The sequence below is a fragment of the Podarcis muralis genome, chromosome 7 (genome assembly GCF_964188315.1).
Source record: "Podarcis muralis chromosome 7, rPodMur119.hap1.1, whole genome shotgun sequence".
Classification (NCBI taxonomy): domain Eukaryota; kingdom Metazoa; phylum Chordata; class Lepidosauria; order Squamata; family Lacertidae; genus Podarcis; species Podarcis muralis.
In genome coordinates, this window is record NC_135661.1 from 89,152,625 (window position 1) to 89,170,795 (window position 18,171).

The 18,171-nt window shown below is 50.3% G+C and overlaps 1 protein-coding gene across 1 annotated transcript in view; it reads left to right on the forward strand.

Annotated features, from left to right (window-relative positions):
- Positions 1-18,171, forward strand: part of LOC114603117 (leucine-rich repeat and fibronectin type III domain-containing protein 1-like protein) — a 65,446-nt gene that overhangs the window by 24,130 nt on the left and 23,145 nt on the right. Inside the window, exon 2 of the mRNA XM_077932401.1 lies at positions 10,526-11,939. Within this exon, the coding sequence (XP_077788527.1) occupies positions 10,549-11,939 (1,391 nt within the window). The 5' untranslated portion in view covers positions 10,526-10,548. The remainder of the gene's footprint in view (positions 1-10,525; positions 11,940-18,171) is intronic.

Here is an 18,171-nt window from a genome sequence, read left to right on the forward strand (position 1 = left end):
CTGGCTTGGTGTTTGTTGTTACGCGATGGCGGATATTTTTAATGATGTTGTGGCTTGGGAGAGACTTTCAAGGCCTGCTTAGATGCTGGGAAGTGGATACCAGTTGTTGGAAACAACAACGACGAATTTTATTTATACCCCGCCCGTTCTGGGTGGCTCCCAACAGAATACAGTGGTACCTTGGTTCTAAAACTCAATCCGTTCCGGAAGTCCGTTCCGAAACCAAAGCGTTCCAAAACCAAGCTGCGCTTTCCCATTGAAAGCAATGCAAAATGGAGTAATCCGTTCTAGACTTTTAAAAACAACCCCTAAAACAACAATTTAACATGAATTTTACTATCTAGGGAGACCATTGATCCATAAAGTGAAAGCAATAAAACTGGGTTCCCCACAATTATGTGTCTAGATTCCACCTTACTCAACCCAAGTTTTACTTACTCAACCTAAGAGGAAGGCACGCTTGGCAAACCCTCACTGTGATCAACTCCGGCCAGGAAACCAATGTCCCCACTGTGGAAGGACGTGTGGGTCCAGAATCGGCCTCCACAGTCACTTACGGACTCACTGTTCAAACCATGCTTATGGAAGACAATCTTGCTCAGCTACAAGGGATCGCAGAAGAAGACGCTTTTTCTCTTAGCTACAGAATTCCCAAGTGCTACAACCTTTCCTCCTTGCAGAGTCTCTCCATAACCCTCGATCAGTTTAGCCACCCCTTCATGCACCTGTACCGGGGGTGAGACAAGCTAGAGCCATCAACATCTCTACTAAGTTTTAATGTTTTAAAGTTATATTTTAATCTGGTTTTCTAAGTTGTATTTCAATCAATTTGTTTTTATATCGGTTGTTAGCCGCCCTGAGCCAGGTCTTGGCTGGAGAGGGCGGGGTATAAATAATTTTTTTTATTGTTATTATATTATTATTATAAGCCTCATGCATCTTGTCGCAGGTAAAGGTAAAGGGACCCCTGACCATTAGGTCCAGTCGTGACCGACTCTGGGGTTGCGGTGCTCATCTCGCTTTACTGGCTGAGGGAGCCGGCGTACAGCTTCCAGGTCATATGGCCAGATTGACTAAGCCGCTTCTGGCGAACCAGAGCAGCGCACGGAAATGCCGTTTACCTTCCCGCCAGAGCGGTACCTATTTATCTACTTGCACTTTGACGTGCTTTTGAACTGCTAGGTTGGCAGGAGCAGGGACCGAGTAATGGGAGCTCACCCCGTCACGGGGATTCGAACCACCAACCTTCTGATCGGCAAGCCCAAGAGGCTCTGTGGTTTAACCCACAGCGCCACCTGTGTCCCTTGCATTCAGCGTTAGGCTCCTGCTAAAACCAACTCTCACCAGTTTTGCGGCCAGGCAGGGTACCCTTCTGTACGTGAAACGTGGCCTCTGATAATGGATGTTTCAGAATTTCTACCTCACTTGCCGTGACGGCTATATTATTCCTCCACCGTCCGAAACTGTATGCCTCTGAAGGGCAGTTGCTGGGAATCGCAACTGAGAAGAGCTGCTCTCGCACTCGGTTCCTGCTTGCAGGTTTCCCATAATGGGCATCTGGGCTGGCCCCTGTGAGGACAGAATACTGTCCTAGATGGGCCCCCTTGGGTCTGATCCAGCAGGCAGGTCCTTCCTACGTCCTTAACCACAACTATTCCAGCAGCTGGGATAAAGCCTCTGTGAGCTTGGGTGTCCTTTAAATTTCCTTGGGGTTATTTATATACCTATTTGCGAAGTCGGAGCCGCTTTTGGATAATCTGTTTTTGTTATCGTGGAAAGAGACAAATGGGTTATCCAATTAAGGCGCGGGAACGCGTAGATTTGCAGGGAAATTGCGCTTTGCCAATTTGCGACCGAATCAGATAAAACCCGAAAAGAAAAGAAATGAACTTGAGGTACGTTCAGGCAAGCGGCCTCCTTAGAAACTTCTGGAGCTGCTGGTTTGCCAGGACCCTTGGCTTTGATATCCACTTTTAGTGGCTCAGTGTGTCTGGCTATTAACCAGGAGGTTGCTGGTTCGAGTCCACCCAGGGATGGCCATAGCTGTCAACTTACAGATTTGAAAATAAGGGACCAGCAGCCTCGAAAATAAGGCACCAGCAGCCAAAATAAGGGATTTCCCAAGGGGCACAGGTATGTTTGACTTCTGAGCCCCTCCAAGCCAAAGGCAGAAAGCCCAGCCAGCAGCCAAACGAAGCTTCAAGCGGTGGTTCCCACAGCGCAGCAACCCGGCAAAGGGGATGCAGCAAGGAAAACCACCGTCACCTCTCCGCTGGGAAGCGCTGAGCAAAGGCGAATCCCCAGGCAATGTGGCCGATTTGATCGGCACAAGGCATGCAAGCTCCACCCCCCAGTCGTTCTGAGGCTCCTTATTGGGTGAGCAACACAGACAAGCAACACAGTTGGAGCCTCCCTCCTCCCTGGCCGGCAGGGAGGGGGGGAGGGAGGGAGAGGAGCTGCTTCCTTTGAAACCCGGGAAATTTAAGGGACATCATCAATAAGGGACAGCAGCGGGACACGGTGCTGGGATAAGGGACTTTCCTGTCAAATAAGGGACGGTTGACAGCTATGGGGATGGCTGTGGGCAGGAATTTGGCTTTGCGGGGGGGGGGGGGGTGGGTGGACTAAATGAGGCCTGGGAGTCCCTCACGACTCTACCATTCTATGATTCTAATATGTTGAAAGAGGTTTCTCTTCTGGGCACTGAAGATGACCACTGGCCCTGCCCTTTCCCTTCTAGTCACTGGCTCTAGAGGCACGAGATGGTGGGCTCCTCCTCTGGGCCTGCCTGGCCCTTTGCTCAGCAAGGTGCAGGACTCGAATGGGGTGCCAGAGAGGGAGGAGAGCCAGCAGGACTGGGACTGCCCTACTGCTGTGTAGCAGGGCCAAATCCTCTCTGTCTGAGTCTACGCTCCCACTTGTCAGGAGTTCAGCCTACACTCGAGTAGGACCCTGGCAGAGACACATGGCCGACTGGCATGTTCTCTCCCTCCTGGTCGATCGTTCAGGAGCTTCAAAAGTTTTCTTTAGCCTGAACATCACAGCGACCGATGCCAACTGACACTGGCACACTTAGGGATCCTAAGTGTTCCGGTAGAGTCTGCGCACCATGTGTGTGACAGACCTCAGCAACTCAGCATTTTGGCTAATCTACTTTGCTGTTGGTGTTGTTTAGTCGTTTAGTCGTGTCCGACTCTTCGTGACCCCCTGGACCAGAGCATGCCAGGCACTCCTGTCTTCCACTGCCTCCCGCAGTTTGGTCCAACTCATGCTGGTCGCTTCAAGAACACTGTCCAGCCATCTCGTCCTCTGTCGCCCCCTTCTCCTTGTGCCCTCCATCTTTCCCAACATCAGGGTCTTTTCCAGGGAGTCTTCTCTTCTCATGAGGTGGCCAAAGTCTTGGAGCCTCAGCTTCAGGATCTGTCCTTCCAGTGAGCACTCAGGGCTGATTTCCTTCAGAATGGAGAGGTTGGATCTTCTTGCAGTCCATGGGACTCTCAAGAGTCTCCTCCAGCACCAGTATTCAAAAGCATCAATATAAACATACACGAGCACTGCAACATGGCTCTCTCTCTCTCTAGCATCAGACAGCAAAGAGAAAAAGAACAAAGGACAATTTTCCCACTTCACGGAACACAGTAACACAAACATCCTGTCTCCGTCACTTCCCACTTGGTGGAGTCAAAACATACACCGACATGTGACAGACAGCAATCCCATGACTGCAATCACGGAGCAGGAATTCTAACACCGCTGTGACTCTCAGCCTCTAGCCCTGTCTTGGAAGACTCTCCTTCTCCTGAACCCATCGCTCAGTCCCCTTGCTTCTAGCACCTCCCAGCTGTTTGGCAGTGGAATGGACTCCCTTGGGAAGTGGGGGACTCTCCTTGCTTGGAGATTTTAAAGCAGAGATCGGATGGCCATCAGTCATGGATGCGTTAGCCGAGATTCCTGTCTTGCAGGGGGTTGGACTAGATGACCCCATGGGTCCCTTCTAACTACAAAATTTATGATCCTAGCTCATTCCTTCCCCAGACTGCTCCACCATGTCCCCACCACCACGACCCGGGATCTAAGTTATCATCTTCTGTGTCCTCCCTCCTGTCTTCTTCATCCAGCCAGTCTCTGACATTAGGGGTATTTCGCCACCCTGAGAACAGGACGCTGGACTTGATGGTATGCCCCGCGGAGGACCTTAAGGTCCACAAATGACAACATTTTGGAGGTCCCAGGTCGCAAGGTGGTTAGATTGGTCTCAACTAGGGCCAGGGCCTTTTCAGTACTGGCCCCGACTTGGTGGAACGCTCTGTCACAAGAGACCAGGGCCCTGCGGGACTTGATATCTTTCCGCAGGGCCTGCAAGACAGAGCTGTTCTGCCTGGCCTTTGGTTTGGACTCAGTCTGACCCTTATGTTTCCCTCCCCTTATGGTTTTGATTTATGGGCTTCTTTTAAAATGAGGCTGCATTTTAAATTGCATTTAAATTGGGTTCCCCCCTCCCATTATGCTTTTTACTGTAATTTTACTGATGTTAGCTGCCCTGAGTCCGGCTCTGGCCGGGGAGGGCGGGGTATAAATAAAAATTTGTTTTATTATTATTATTATTATTATTATTATTATTATTATTATTATTATTAATTATGGAGCCTTGGCTCTTATGTAAATAATAATAATAATAATAATAATAATAATAATAATAATAATATAATTTATTATTTATACCCCGCCCATCTGGCTGAGTTTCCCCAGCCACTCTGGGCAGCTTCCAATCGAGTGTTAAAAACAATACAGCATTAAATAGTAAAAACTTCCCTAAACAGGGCTGCCTTCAGATGTCTTTTAAAGAGAAGATAGCTGCTTATTTCCTTCACATCTGTTGGGAGGGCGTTCCAAGGGCAGGCGCCACTACCGAGAAGGCCCTGTGTCTGGTTCCTTGTAACCTCACTTCTCGCAATGAGGGAACTGCCAGAAGGCTCTCGAAGCTGGACCTCAGTGTCCAGGCAGAACGACGGGGCCCTTCCACTCATTGGCTCTGGCTCCCCCTGCTGTCGGCCTCCTGCCTCACACCCTCCCAGGCCCAAGAAGCATCATCTCCAGTTCATTTGAGCTGCTTAGAAATTGGAGCTGTTAACTGGGGAGCTCCATAAAGGAGGAGTTTATGGCGGGCGGGGAAGGCAGCTGAACAATTGCACTGGGTGTTGCGGGAGGGGCGTGTCGGGGAATCGATCAGCGAAGGTCACACCTGGCGATTGTTCCGTGCCTCTGTTTGCGCTCCGCTGTTTGCCGCTTTGAAAAGCGTTGCCAATGATGTCAAGGCCCTGCAGATGGGATGAGAGGAATGAGCGTTGCGGGATAAACAAACGTTTTGAATGGAGAGCCGTGTCAATAGGAGTGAATCTTGAAATCCAATTTAGCAATTCAGAAAAGCAGGCTAGAGGAAGCGCCAGGTTTGTGTGTGTGTGTGTGTGTGTGTGGAAAGATATAAAACGCTGGAGATGAGAGCTTTGTCGAATTGTAAATGATGTGGAGTAGAAGGAATTTTCCTCTCTCCCTCTTTGATAATGCTAGACCTCCGGGTCACGCGGCAGAGCTGAAGCAACGGGCGGAGTTCAGGACAGGCATAAAGAAGGATTTCTCCACCCGACGCGTAATTAAGTTACGGGATTCCATTATGACAAGATGTGTTGATGGCCTCTGGCTCCCATGGCTTTAGAAAAGGATTACGCAGATTCTTGGGAAAAAGAAATAGAGAGCTGCTAAATGGATGTCTGGGATGAAAGTGCAGGAACGCCGCTCCCGCCCCTTCTCTGCCTTTCTCCCTGCTTGGCATGCAGAACGCTCCAGGGTGTGGCTGGGGCAGAAGATGGCTGGGATTTTGTTTAGTCGTTTAGTCGTGTCTGCCTCTTCGTGACCCCCTGGACCAGAGCACGCCAGGCCCTCCTGTCTTCCACTGCCTCCCACAGTTTGATCAAACTCATGCTGGTAGCTTCAAGAACACCATCCAACCATCTCGTCCTCTGTCGTCCCCTTCTCCTTGTGCCCTCCATCTTTCCCAACATCAGGGTCTTTTCCAGGGAGTCTTCTCTTCTCATGAGGTGGCCAAAGTATTAGAGCCTCAGCTTCAGGATCTGTCCTTCCAGTGAGCACTCAAGGCTGATTTCCTTAAGAATGGATACGTTTGATCTTCTTGCAGTCCATGGGACTCTCAAGAGTCTCCTCCAGCACCAGAATTCAAAAGCATCCATTCTTTGGTGATCAGCCTTCTTGATGGTCCAGCTCTCACTTCCATACATCACTACTGGGAACACCATAGCTTTTACTATACGGACCTTTGTTGGCAAGGTGATGTCTCTACTTTTTAAGATGCTGTCTAGGTTTGTCATTGCTTTTCTCCCAAGAAGCAGGCGTCTTTTAATTTCGTGACTGCTGTCACAATCTGCAATGATCATAGAGCCCAAGAATGGCTGGGATAGGTGAAGGTAAAGGGACCCCTGACCATTAGGTCCAGTCGTGACCGACTCTGGGGTTGCAGCGCTCATCTCACTTTACTGGCACAGGGAGCCAATGTTTGTCTGCAGACAGTTTTTCCGTGTCATGTGGCCAGCATGACTAAGCCATCTCGCTTTACTGGCCGAGGGAGCCGGCGTACAGCTTCAGGGTCATGTGGCCAGCAGGACTAAGCCGCTTCTGGCAAACCAGAGCAGCGCACGGAAACGCCGTTTACCTTCCCGCCGGAGCGGTACCTATTTATCTACTTGCACTTTGACGTGCTTTCAAACTGCTAGGTTGGCAGGAGCAGGGACCGAGCAATGGGAGCTCACCCCGTCATGGGGATTCAAACCGCTGACCTTCTGATCGGCAACTCCTAGGCTCTGTGGTTTAACCCACAGCGCCAGCTGCCTTCAAATATCTGCCACGTGGAAGGTGGAGTAAGAAACGAGGTTCCGACTACAGTGGTAACTTGGTTCTCAAACTCAATCCGTTCCAAAACCAAAGCATTCCAAAACCAAGCCACACTTTCCCATAGAAAGTAATGCAAAACGGATTAATCTGTTCCAGACTTTTAAAAACAACCCCTAAAACAGCAATTTAACATGAATTTTGCTATCTAACAAGACCATTGATCCATAAAATGAAAGCAATAAAACAGGGTTCCACACAATCACAAAAAAAAGAGCTGCGAGAACAAAACTGCAAAATTAATAGCAAAAACAGACAGAGCTCCGCGTAACACTCAAAACGGAAGCGTGGCACTCAAATCGGAAGCGTAACTCTCAAATCGGAAGCGTAACACTCAAAACAGAAGCTTGGCACTCAAAACGGAGCACGTTCGGCTTCAGAAAGAAGATCGCAAACTGGAACACTTACTTCCGGGTTTGCAGTGTTTGGGTTCCAAGTTGTCTGAGTGCCAAGGCGTTTGAGAACCAAGGTGCCACTGTAAATAGCAGGGATAACTTTCCCTATCACATGAATGGGAGGTCTCCTGTTCTTGATGGGGTTACACACTCCCTCTGAAAGAGCAGGTGCTTAGCTTGGGGGTCCTCCTGGACCGGGGTCCCCAAACTAAGGCCCGCAAGCCAGATAAGGACTTGTTTATCCGGCCCTCGGTGACCCCTGCCGCCCGCTCTTACGGCCGCTGCATGGCTGCTCACTTCCGACCCAGATGTGCACTGGAAATAGCTTGTGCGCATGAGCAAGCAATATTTGTGCATGCGCAGGCATTATTTCCGGTGCACATCCGGGTTGGAGGGGGCCCGTGCACATGCACACAAGCTATTTCCTGTGCTCCTCCGACCCGGAAGTGCACCGAGAATAACGTGTGCGCACACGTATGGGCATGCGCTCCCCTACCATCCGGCCCGCCGTGCAATCGGCGCTGGAGACACCGGCCGGAGGCGCGATAAGTTTGCTGACCCCTGTCCTGGACCCTTTGCTGTCGCTTGAGGCTCAGATGGCCTCAGTGGCCTTCCGTCAGCTTTGGCTGGTGTCCCAGGTGCGCCCTTATCTGGACAAGGATAGTTTAACTTCTGTTGTCCATGCTCTGGTTAGATTACTGCAATGCGTTATACATGGGGCTGCCCCTGAAGACTTCAGCTGGTGCAGAATTCAGCGGCCAGGTTGCTCACCGGGTCAAGACGGTCTGAGCATATTGCACCGATCCTGACCTGACCGCACTGGCTGCCGATTAGTTTCCGGGCCCAATTCAAAGTGCTGTTTTCGAAACTGATTCTGTATTTTGTGTTTTTATCTTGTATTTTTATGCTCCTGAAAAGGGCCCTGAGATCTGTGGGTGAAGGCTGGAATACAAATAATAATAAACAGAAACAATAAATGAAAATGACCCTTTGAATCCCTTTCAACTCTATGAATCAGCTGGGTTCTTCTCTCTTTTAAAACGTTTTCGGTAAAGTTCTGAAGTTTCCTTTTGTAACGTGTATAAAACAGAGAGAAGGGTTATAACAACAGGTGAAAATTTTGAAAATGAAAAACAAAGCTGTCAAACAGGGATGTAGGACGAGTACAGTTGCTCATGAGTTAAAATAACAAAGGCCAAGTGGGGAATATTTTTGCCAGGCTGTGATGAGGGTTGGCTCGAAAATCTCACTGTATATTCAATTGTATAAAAAGTGCATGCATTTTCTAGTCCCTGCTGAAACCTCAAATTATCCCTTATAGCTAAATTCCAGAGTGAGTGATAACAAGCACCTGGTGTAAGATTTGGGGCTATTTTCCACTGAGAGACTCCCAGTTTTTGGCCTGACTGTGATAAGCTGTGCTGCTTGCTTTGCAGTGGGTTGAATAGATGGCCTTTGGGTCCCTGTCAGCTGTGCAATTCTATGATTAGTTGGAGGTTTTTAAGCAGAGCGTGGCTGGATAATAATAATAATAATAATAATAATAATAATAATAATAATAATAAATAATAATAATAAATAATAATTATTATTTATGCCCCGCCCTTCCCAGTTCAGAAAACTGGGCTCAGGGCGGCTAAGAACAAATTTAAAACACTTAATTGATGCAAGGAAAAACAGTATAAAATACAGTATAAAACGTGAATAACAATAAATTCAGAATTCAAAAATCAATTTAGGGGGGAAATCCATCCAATAAGCATTAGATGATCACCAGGGCTAGCTGGCTACATTAGTCCTGTTTGGGCCAGTGAGGAGACCAGGGGAGAATTAGCTGTGGGGTCTCAGAGCGGGTAATCTTCATAAAAAGGGGAGGGGGAGGGAAGGAAGGGGAATAAAAGATCAAGCTAAGTTCAAGTTGAAAGCCAGGCGGAATAGCTCTGTCTTACAGGCCTGGCAGAAGGAGGTTAAATCCTGAAGGGCTCTAGTCTCATGGGGCAGAGCGTTCCACCAGGTCGGAGCCACCACTGAGAAGGCCCTGGCCCTGGTGGAGGATAGTCTGAGTTCCTTAGGGCCCGGGACCTCTAAACTATGATTATTCATGGATTCATGGACCTTAAGGTCCTCTGCGGGGCAGACCAGGAGAGGCAGTCCCGTAAATACGAGGATTCTTTGGCTTTGATTCACACATTACAAAGAGTCCGACTAGATGACGCTTGGGGTCCCTTCAAACCACACGATTCTACAAATCATTGGAGGTTGTTAAGCAGAGGTTGAGTGCCATCTATGAGGGAACCTATAGCTGTGATTCATGCATTGCAGGAGGTTGGAATAGATGATTCTTGGGGGACCCTTAGACCCCTAAAATTCTGGAATACTGAAGGAGCATCTCCACCCCCATCGCTCAGCCCGGAAACTGAGGTCCAGCTCCGGGGGCCTTCTGGCGGTTCCCTCACTGCGAGAAGTGAGGTTGCAGGGAACCAGGCAGAGGGCCTTCTCGGTGGTGGCACCTGCCCTGTGGAACACTTTCCCATCAGACGTCAAGGAAATAAACAACTGTCTGACTTTTAGAAGACATTTGAAGGCAGCCCTGTTTAGGGAAGTTTTTATAGCACTGTTATATATAAGATTGGTGTTGGCTCTCAGTCCATTTCCGAGCACAATTCAAAGTGTTGGTGCTGACCTTGAAAGCCCTAAACGGCCTCAAAGGCCCAGTATAGCTAAAGGAGCATCTCCACCCCATCGTTCTGCCCGGACACTGAGGTCCAGCTCCAAGGGCCTTCTGGCGGTTCCCTAGCTGCGAGAAGCTAAATTACAGGGAACCAGGGAGAGGGCCTTCTCGGTGGTGGCACCTGCCCTGTGGAAAGCCCTCCCACCAGATTTCAAAGAGAAAAATAACTACCAAACTTTTAGAAGACATCTGAAGGCAGCTCTGTTTAGGGAAGCTTTTAATGTTTAATAGGTTATTGTATTTTAGTTTTCTGTTGGAAGTCACCCAGAGTGGCTGGGGAAACCCAGCCAGATGGGCGGGGTATAAATAATAATAAATTATTATTATTATTTATTAATTATGCGACCCAGCTGAACTCCCTTCCTTCTAAAGTCCTGTGAGCTGCCATGGTGACGACCCCTTCTAACTTCTCCCCTCCCCCCCTCTGTTTTCTCCGCAGTTCCTCCCTCTGACGGCAGCACCATGGAGCGGCTCCTGCTCTGCGTCCTGGTGGTGCTCAGCACCAGCCTGGCCCGTGCCCAGCTGTGCCCCAAGCGCTGCATGTGCCAGAACCTCTCTCCCTCCCTGGCCATCCTCTGCACCCGGACCGGCCTCCTCTTTGTGCCCACCGTCATCGACCGGCGGACGGTGGAGCTGCGCCTGACGGACAACTTCATCACCGTCGTCCGCCGCAAGGACTTCTCCAACATGACCAGCTTGGTCCACCTCACCCTCTCCCGCAACACCATCAGCCAGATCCTGCCCTACGCCTTCGCCGACCTCCGCAGCCTCCGCGCGCTACACCTGGACAACAACCGCCTGCTGTTGATCGGCGCCGAGCAGCTGAAGGGGCTGCCCAACCTGCGACACCTCATCCTCAGCAACAACCAGCTCCAGGACATCTCTCCTGGAGCTTTCGACGACTTCGCTGGCACCCTGGAAGACCTGGACCTCTCCTACAACAACCTGGTGCAGGTCCCTTGGGACACCATCCGCCGGCTCAACAACGTCAACTCCCTCAACTTGGACCACAACTTGATTGACTACGTCCCCGAGGGGGTATTCACCAACCTCCTGAAGCTGGCCCGATTGGACATGACGTCCAACAAGCTGAAGAAGATCCCCCCAGACCCTCTTTTCCTCCGCATCCCCGTCTACGCCAAATCCAAGGGGTCTCCTCTGTCCTCTCTGGTCCTCAGCTTCGGCGGCAACCCCCTGCACTGCAACTGCGAGCTGCTGTGGCTGCGGAGGCTCACCCGCGAGGACGACTTGGAGACCTGCGCCTCTCCGCCGGACCTGCTGGGGAAATACTTCTGGACCATCCCGGAGGAGGAGTTCATCTGCGAGCCGCCGGTCATCACCCGCTACACCGGCCGGCTGGTGGTGACGGAAGGCGAGGAGGCGGTTCTGCGGTGCCGCGGCGTGGGCGACCCTGAGCCCTCCATCCACTGGGTCTCGCCGGAAGGCAAAGTGGTGGCCAACACCTCGCGGACGACCTCCTACGAGAATGGCACGCTTGAGGTGCTCATTGCCACCGTCCAGGACACCGGGGCCTTTACCTGCATCGCCTCCAACGCTGCCGGCGAGGCCACCACGTCCATCGAGCTGGTGGTCAACCCTTTGCCGCACCTCGCCAACGGCACAGCCCCCAAGCTCCCCGAGGCGGCAGGGCCCTCGGATATCTTGACTCCGGCTAAGGGCGCCCTCCCCGCCGGTGCCAACGAAACGGGGGCCTCTCAGGACAAGGGGGTGGCGGCCTCGGAGGTGTCGGCCTCCTCGGTGCTGATCCGCTGGTACCCACAGTGGCACGTGCCCGGGATTCGGATGTACCAGATCCAATACAACAGCTCCTCGGACGATACCTTAGTGTACAGGTGAGCATCGCGGGGTCTCCGAAAGCGGCCGTTCTTGTTGAGAGTCGAGCAAGATCTCTGGCAGTTAAATGAGGAGAGGCAGCATACAAGTGAGAGGATTTAGACATTAGGAGAGGATATATATATATATATATACAGTGGTACCTCGCAAGACGAATGTCTCGCAAGATGGAAAACTCGCTAGACGAAAGGGTTTTTTGTTTTTTGAGCTGCTTCGCAAGACGATTTTCCCTATCGGCTTGCTTCGCAAGACGGAAACATCTTGCAAGTTTGTTTCCTTTTTCTTAACACCGTTAATACAGTTGCGACTTGACTCCGAGGAGCAACTCATAGCACGCGGTGTGGTAGCCTTTTTTGAGGTTTTTGAAGCTTTTCCAAAACTTTCCCGACACCGTGCTTCACAAGACGGAAAAAATCGCAAGACAAAAAAAAAATCGCGGAACGAATTAATTTCGTCTTGCGAGGCACCACTGTATATATTTGTGTGTGTGTGTGTGTGTACGCTTTTACCGAAAGATTTTCATGGATAACAAAGGTACCTATATAGCACCTCTGTTTTTCATTCATAGAGTCGCATTTGATGTGAGACGCTGTTCACATAGTCAAAATAATAATAATAATAATAAATTGTCTAGTAGCACCTTAGAGCCCGACTACCTGACTAAGGGACGCGGGTGGTGCTGTAGGTTAAACCAGTGTTTCCCAACCGGTGTTCCGCGGCACACTAGTGTGCCGCCGGACGTTGCCTAGTGTGCCGTGGGAGGGAGGCGGGCGAGGCGGGCTAATCCTCCGATGAGCTCCACCTCCAGACCCATTGCTCAAATCCTTTAACCTAGGAGGGCGGGGAGGGGGGGGGAGAAAGAGAAAAAAGAAAGGGTGGAAAAAAAGAAGGGGAAGAGAAAATATTTTTTTAAAAAAAGGAAAGAGAGGAAAAAAAGCGAGGGATGGAGGAAGGGGAATAAACAGAAGGGGAGGACAATGAAGAGGGGCGGGGCTTGGCAGGCAGCAGATAACTGGGGAGGGGGGCGCGGCTGGCGGCGGCTCAAGGCAGGAAGGGAGGAGCTGCCTCGCGGAGAGTCTTGGGCTGCAGAGATTTCCCGTTCAGGAGCGCGGGAGGCCACGCCGTGGATGGGAATCTCCTCCTCCTCTTCCTCCTCCTCCTCCAGGAGAGAGGGTGGTCCGCCCCACCGAGTCGGGCCTGCTCAAGCGTGGGAGCCTATAGTTAGAGCTCAGCTCCTTTTCTTGCCTTCCCCGCCCCCCCAACCCCCGCATGTAGAATAGAACACAAAACTCACTCTGCTTGAGACCATATAAGGATTTCCGCAGTTTACAGACCATTCCCTTCTGTATCTGCATCCCGTCAGGTGGAAGCATAAACAGCTCTTCGTTCAAAATCCCGTACAAAAAAGCTGTATTTATGTCGTGGTGGGAAACATGCAGTTTCTCCTCCGCAGCAATCTTGAGCATCAGCCGAATGCTCTCATATTTGACTGTGGGTGAGTAGGTCTCGTGGTAATCCTGTCCTGGTACCTGTGAAAAACCTCTGGCAACCAATCTGGCTTTGTGTCTGACTACCTTGCCATTCTGCCTGGCTACGGGAGATCGATGGACGTTCGGCAGCCGGCTTGGGGCCATGATGGACAATATCTCCCTGGCAGTTTCCCAACAGTATTTACTTCCGAGTAGGCCCCCTTCTCCCCCCCCCCCGGTAGCACCTGACGTTGCTATTCGTATCATCAGGTTTGTTTGTTGATAATTTAATTGTTTTAAAAGCATCATGCTAAAGAGCTCTCTCCCACCCCCAGACCCTTGGGCAAAACAGAAACACACACATACACAAACACAGAGATTGAGCCCTGCAGGTTTTATGAAATGAATGGATTCTGAATGCCTGTTTCAGTGGCTTGTCCGCCTTGGGCTGCTGGGCCAGACACCTGTTACACGGTGCAGTCCGTAAGCTGTGAGCGCTGCTACCTGCCGCCGAGACCACGTAACGACAGTCTTGAAAGACCTACATTGGCTCCCAGTACCTTTCCAAGCACAATTCAAAGTGTTGGTGCTGACCTTTAAAGCCCTAAGCGGTTTCGGTCCAGTATACCTGAAGTAGCGTCTCCGCCACCATCGTTCAGCCCAGACACTGAGATCCAGTGCCAAGGGCCTTCTGGCAATTCCCTCACTGTGAAAAGTGAGGTTACAGGGAACCAGGCAGAGGGCCTTCTCGGTAGTGGCGCCCGCCCTGTGGAATGCCCTCCCATCAGACATCAAAGAGATAACCATTACCTTCTATGCTGTTACTATTTTTTTATTTTTTTTTACATAAGTAAAAAGTGACCTTTCCCCATCTGGCATGGTGGTGTGCCTCGAGATTTTTTTCATGAAACAAGTGTGCCTTTGCCCAAAAAAGGTTGGGAAACACTGGGTTAAACCACAGAGCCTAGGACTTGCCGATCAGAAGGTCGGTGGTTCGAATCGCCGCGAAAATTGTCTTGGCTTCTTTGCACTTGGGGGCTGGGGTGGAGGGAACCCGGGCTTCCCCCGGCAGCCTCAGCGGCTTTGAGAGAAGCAGATTTTTTTTCTTGATTCCCCCCTCTAAAAACTAGGTGTGCCCTATGGTCCGGTGCGCCTTATGGAGCGAAAAATACGGTACGTTTTGGGGCTGTGACCCTTGCACATCTTCCAGTCCCGAGATTGTGGGGAGGTACAAAGTTATTTTGGCACCTGTTTCCACCGCATCATTTCCCCCTTGCACTGGTGAAAGGTCTCAGAGACAAGGGTCACAGATAGGACATGGCAGACTACTGAGACTGCAAAAGGTTAGACAGAGGGCAAGATGTTCAGACAGCTGTGGCCTTATCTGTGAGGGGGAGTGTGCTCCACACCCCAAGGTCACACATGCAGACAGCTGAGGCTGCCCGCTGGCGGGAGTGTGCCCCGCAACCCAGCGATCATTCCTACACTGCGTCCTGTGGCAGTGAGTTCCACGGTTTAACTTTGCACTGCATGAACAGGTTGCTTCTTTTACCTATCCCGAATCTTATTCGAGGTGACACTTTTTGCAACATAGAGGAAAGCCCTTGCCCCTTCTTGCCATCAGCAGAAGGTCAGGTTTTTCTGCTTAGAGGCACAGAAGCCGTTGCTGGCGAAAAAACTGCCACGCAGTCAGAACCTGTGGGTGCCCCACGCTGGCTGAGTTTCCCCGAAACACAGCTTTCCCCTTTCCGCCGTGCGCGATTTCACCTTGGCTCCGCCGACCGCGGCAGCCTGCGAACGAGAGCAGCGAGTACCCGTCATGCTTTGGGTGTCCAGCTCCAGCCTTTTGAAGTCGGTCTCAGATAAAGTTGCTGTTTTACCTTCTGAAATCCTCCCCTCTGGAGGCTGAAGGAGAATAATTCATAAGCTGCTGGAGCAGGGGAACCACGCTGCGATCAGTGGAAATCCGGTAGCGGGGGAGCTCCGGGGTCCTTTTCATCTCAAAGACATCTCCGTGTTTGTGATGGTTTATCCTTGCCGGAGGGGAAGGGCAGGTTGTGCGGTCAGCGAGCTGGATTTTTGGCTTCGGTCAGCACTGAAAGGATCCAGCAAATGCCAAGAACTGTGGACAGGGCTATGCTGTGTGATGCTTCTGAATTGCAGGAGAGGAGGGTGTGGTCGTATCCTGCTTCCCTTTGGGGCATCAATTTGGCCCCTGTGAGAACAGCCAGTGGCCTGATCCAGCAGCCAGGCTTTTGAAAATTTCCTTACGGAACCTGCAGGTCATGAGGCAGTCTCTCTAGATCCCCCGGTTCTTTGGGGTATTTGGCCACTGAAATAATCATATAGAATCATAGAATTGTAGAGTTGGAAGTGTGGGGTGTGAAGCACGAGAGCAGTCAAGTACAACCTTCCTAGAGGGAACATGTTTACACATGGGGAGGAATGTTTGTCCAGCCAGCAGGTAAACTTCCTGTTTCCTTCTGGGCTGGGACAGACTTCCTCTGCATGGGACTAGAGGTGGGCGGGGCCTCACCTGTGCAGGTAACAAACGCATAGGACTGGCCACCACCTCTCTCTCTCTGACTATTTTTGTCGAAGAAGCAACATTTGCTTAGCCAAAGATGCTGTCTTGGCCTCCAGCCCAGAGAGGACAAAGGGACTGTCTCCTTATGAGATAGTTTCCAGGTACCTCAGGATGCGAATGGGATCTGTTCCGGAGCCCCGTTTGCATCCTGAAGCAACTGTGCTTCCGCGCATGCGCGTGACATCATTTTGACCATCTGCGAATGTGCGAGCAGCAAAACCCGGAAGTAACGTGCTCCGTTACTTCCGGGTTGCTGCGGAGCACAACCTGAAAATACTTATCCTGAAGCGTATTTATCCCTCATCCTGTATTCCACCGGGAGCCAGTGCAGCTGGAAAAGCACTGGGTGAATATGCTCCCATGGCAGAGACCCTGTGAGGAGTCTCGCCGCAGCATTCTGCACCCGCTGGAGTTTCTGGGTCAGTCTCAAGGGCAGCCCCACGTAGAGTGAGTTACATGCAGAGGAAGAATGCTCCGAACCAGGTGTGGCAGGAAGCCCTTCTGGCTGCAGCAACATTCCCCTGCGTGTCCATCCTGGGCAAACAGGAAATGTTGCATTTGACTGCTTCGGTGGTATTACATCCCACACATGCAGGGATTGAACCTGCAACCTTGGCGTTATCAGCACCACGCTCTAACCAACTCTGCCACTGGAAAAGGACGTTGGACTAGACGGGCCCTTGGCCTGAGCTAGCAATCAGACTCTTCTTAGGTTCTTACGGAGCCTCCAGGCATTGAGGCAGTCTATCTGGATCTCTTGGTCCTTAGGGGTATTTGGCCACTGCGAGAGCAGGATACTGGACAAGATTGGCCTGATCCAGCATACAGGCTCTTTTTTTTTTTTTAAAGATATTTATTAAGATTTTCAAAATATTACAAAATGAAAAAAGAAAAAAGAAAAATACAAAATAAAAATAGTTAAAAACAATTCCATCTTTCCTTACTTATCTTTCGTTTGCTTGTTTCCTGGACCTCCTCACACCTCCCTTTTTGTATTCCAATTCAATTTGTTAATTCAGCAAATCCTTTCCCTCTTTGTTTATCCTAATCTTTAATCTTAAAATATCTTAACCTTAAATTTTAACCTATTAATAATCCATTTTTTCATATTCCTTATAGCATTATAGCTAAAAACCACTTAACTTCTTATCCAACATCATTCTAACATTCATTAATTTTACAGTATTTCTGTAGGTAGACTTTAAACTTTTTCCAATCTTCTTCCACCGACTCTTCTCCCTGGTCTCGGATTCTGCCAGTCATCTCCGCTAGTTCCATATAGTCCATCACCTTCATCTGCCATTCTTCCAGGATGGGTAGATCTTGTCCAGCATACCGGCTCTTGTTGTTGTTGTTGTTTAGTCGTTTAGTCGTGTCTGACTCTTCGTGGCCCCCTGGACCAGAGCACGCCAGGCACTCCTGTCTTCCACTGCCTCCCCCAGTTTGGTCAAACTCATGCTGGTAGCTTCGAGAACACTGTCCCACCATCTCGTCCTCTGCCATCCCCTTCTCCTTGAGCCCTCCATCTTTCCCAACATCAGGGTCTTTTCCAGGGAGTCTTCTCTTCTCATGAGGCGGCCAAAGTCTTGGAGCCTCAGCATCAGGATCTGTCCTTCCACTGAACACTCAGGGCTGATTTCATTCAGAATGGAGAGGTTTGATCTTCTTGCAGTCCATGGGACCCTCAAGAGTCTCCTCCAGCACCAGAATTCAAAAGCATCAATTCTTCGGCGATCAGCCTTCTTTGTGGTCCAGCTCTCACTTCCATACATCACTACTGGGAAAACCAGAGCTTTCACTATACGGACCATATAGGCTGTACCCATGTTCTTATGCTGGTGGCATATGCCAAGATTTGAGGGGCAAATGCAGCAATTCAGTTTCCGAAGGATCTCTGTCCCTTTAAAAACAACAACACGAAGCTTCTAGTCCCTAGGTTTGCAGAGGCAGGCTTTGAATCTCGGAAGCCCTGAGGAGGAGCTGTTTATGTAAGCTTCGTGGTTGGGGGTCAGGAGACTGCGGTTCTCCTTCTCCTAGCGCTTCGGAGGCAGAATGAATTATGCAAAGAAGCCGAGAAGAAAAGGAAGGATAATTCATGCAAAGGCAATCAGGGCCTTGATTTGCATGATTTTAATGCAGGTCACCGTATCAAGCTTCATCACGGTGCTGGATTTA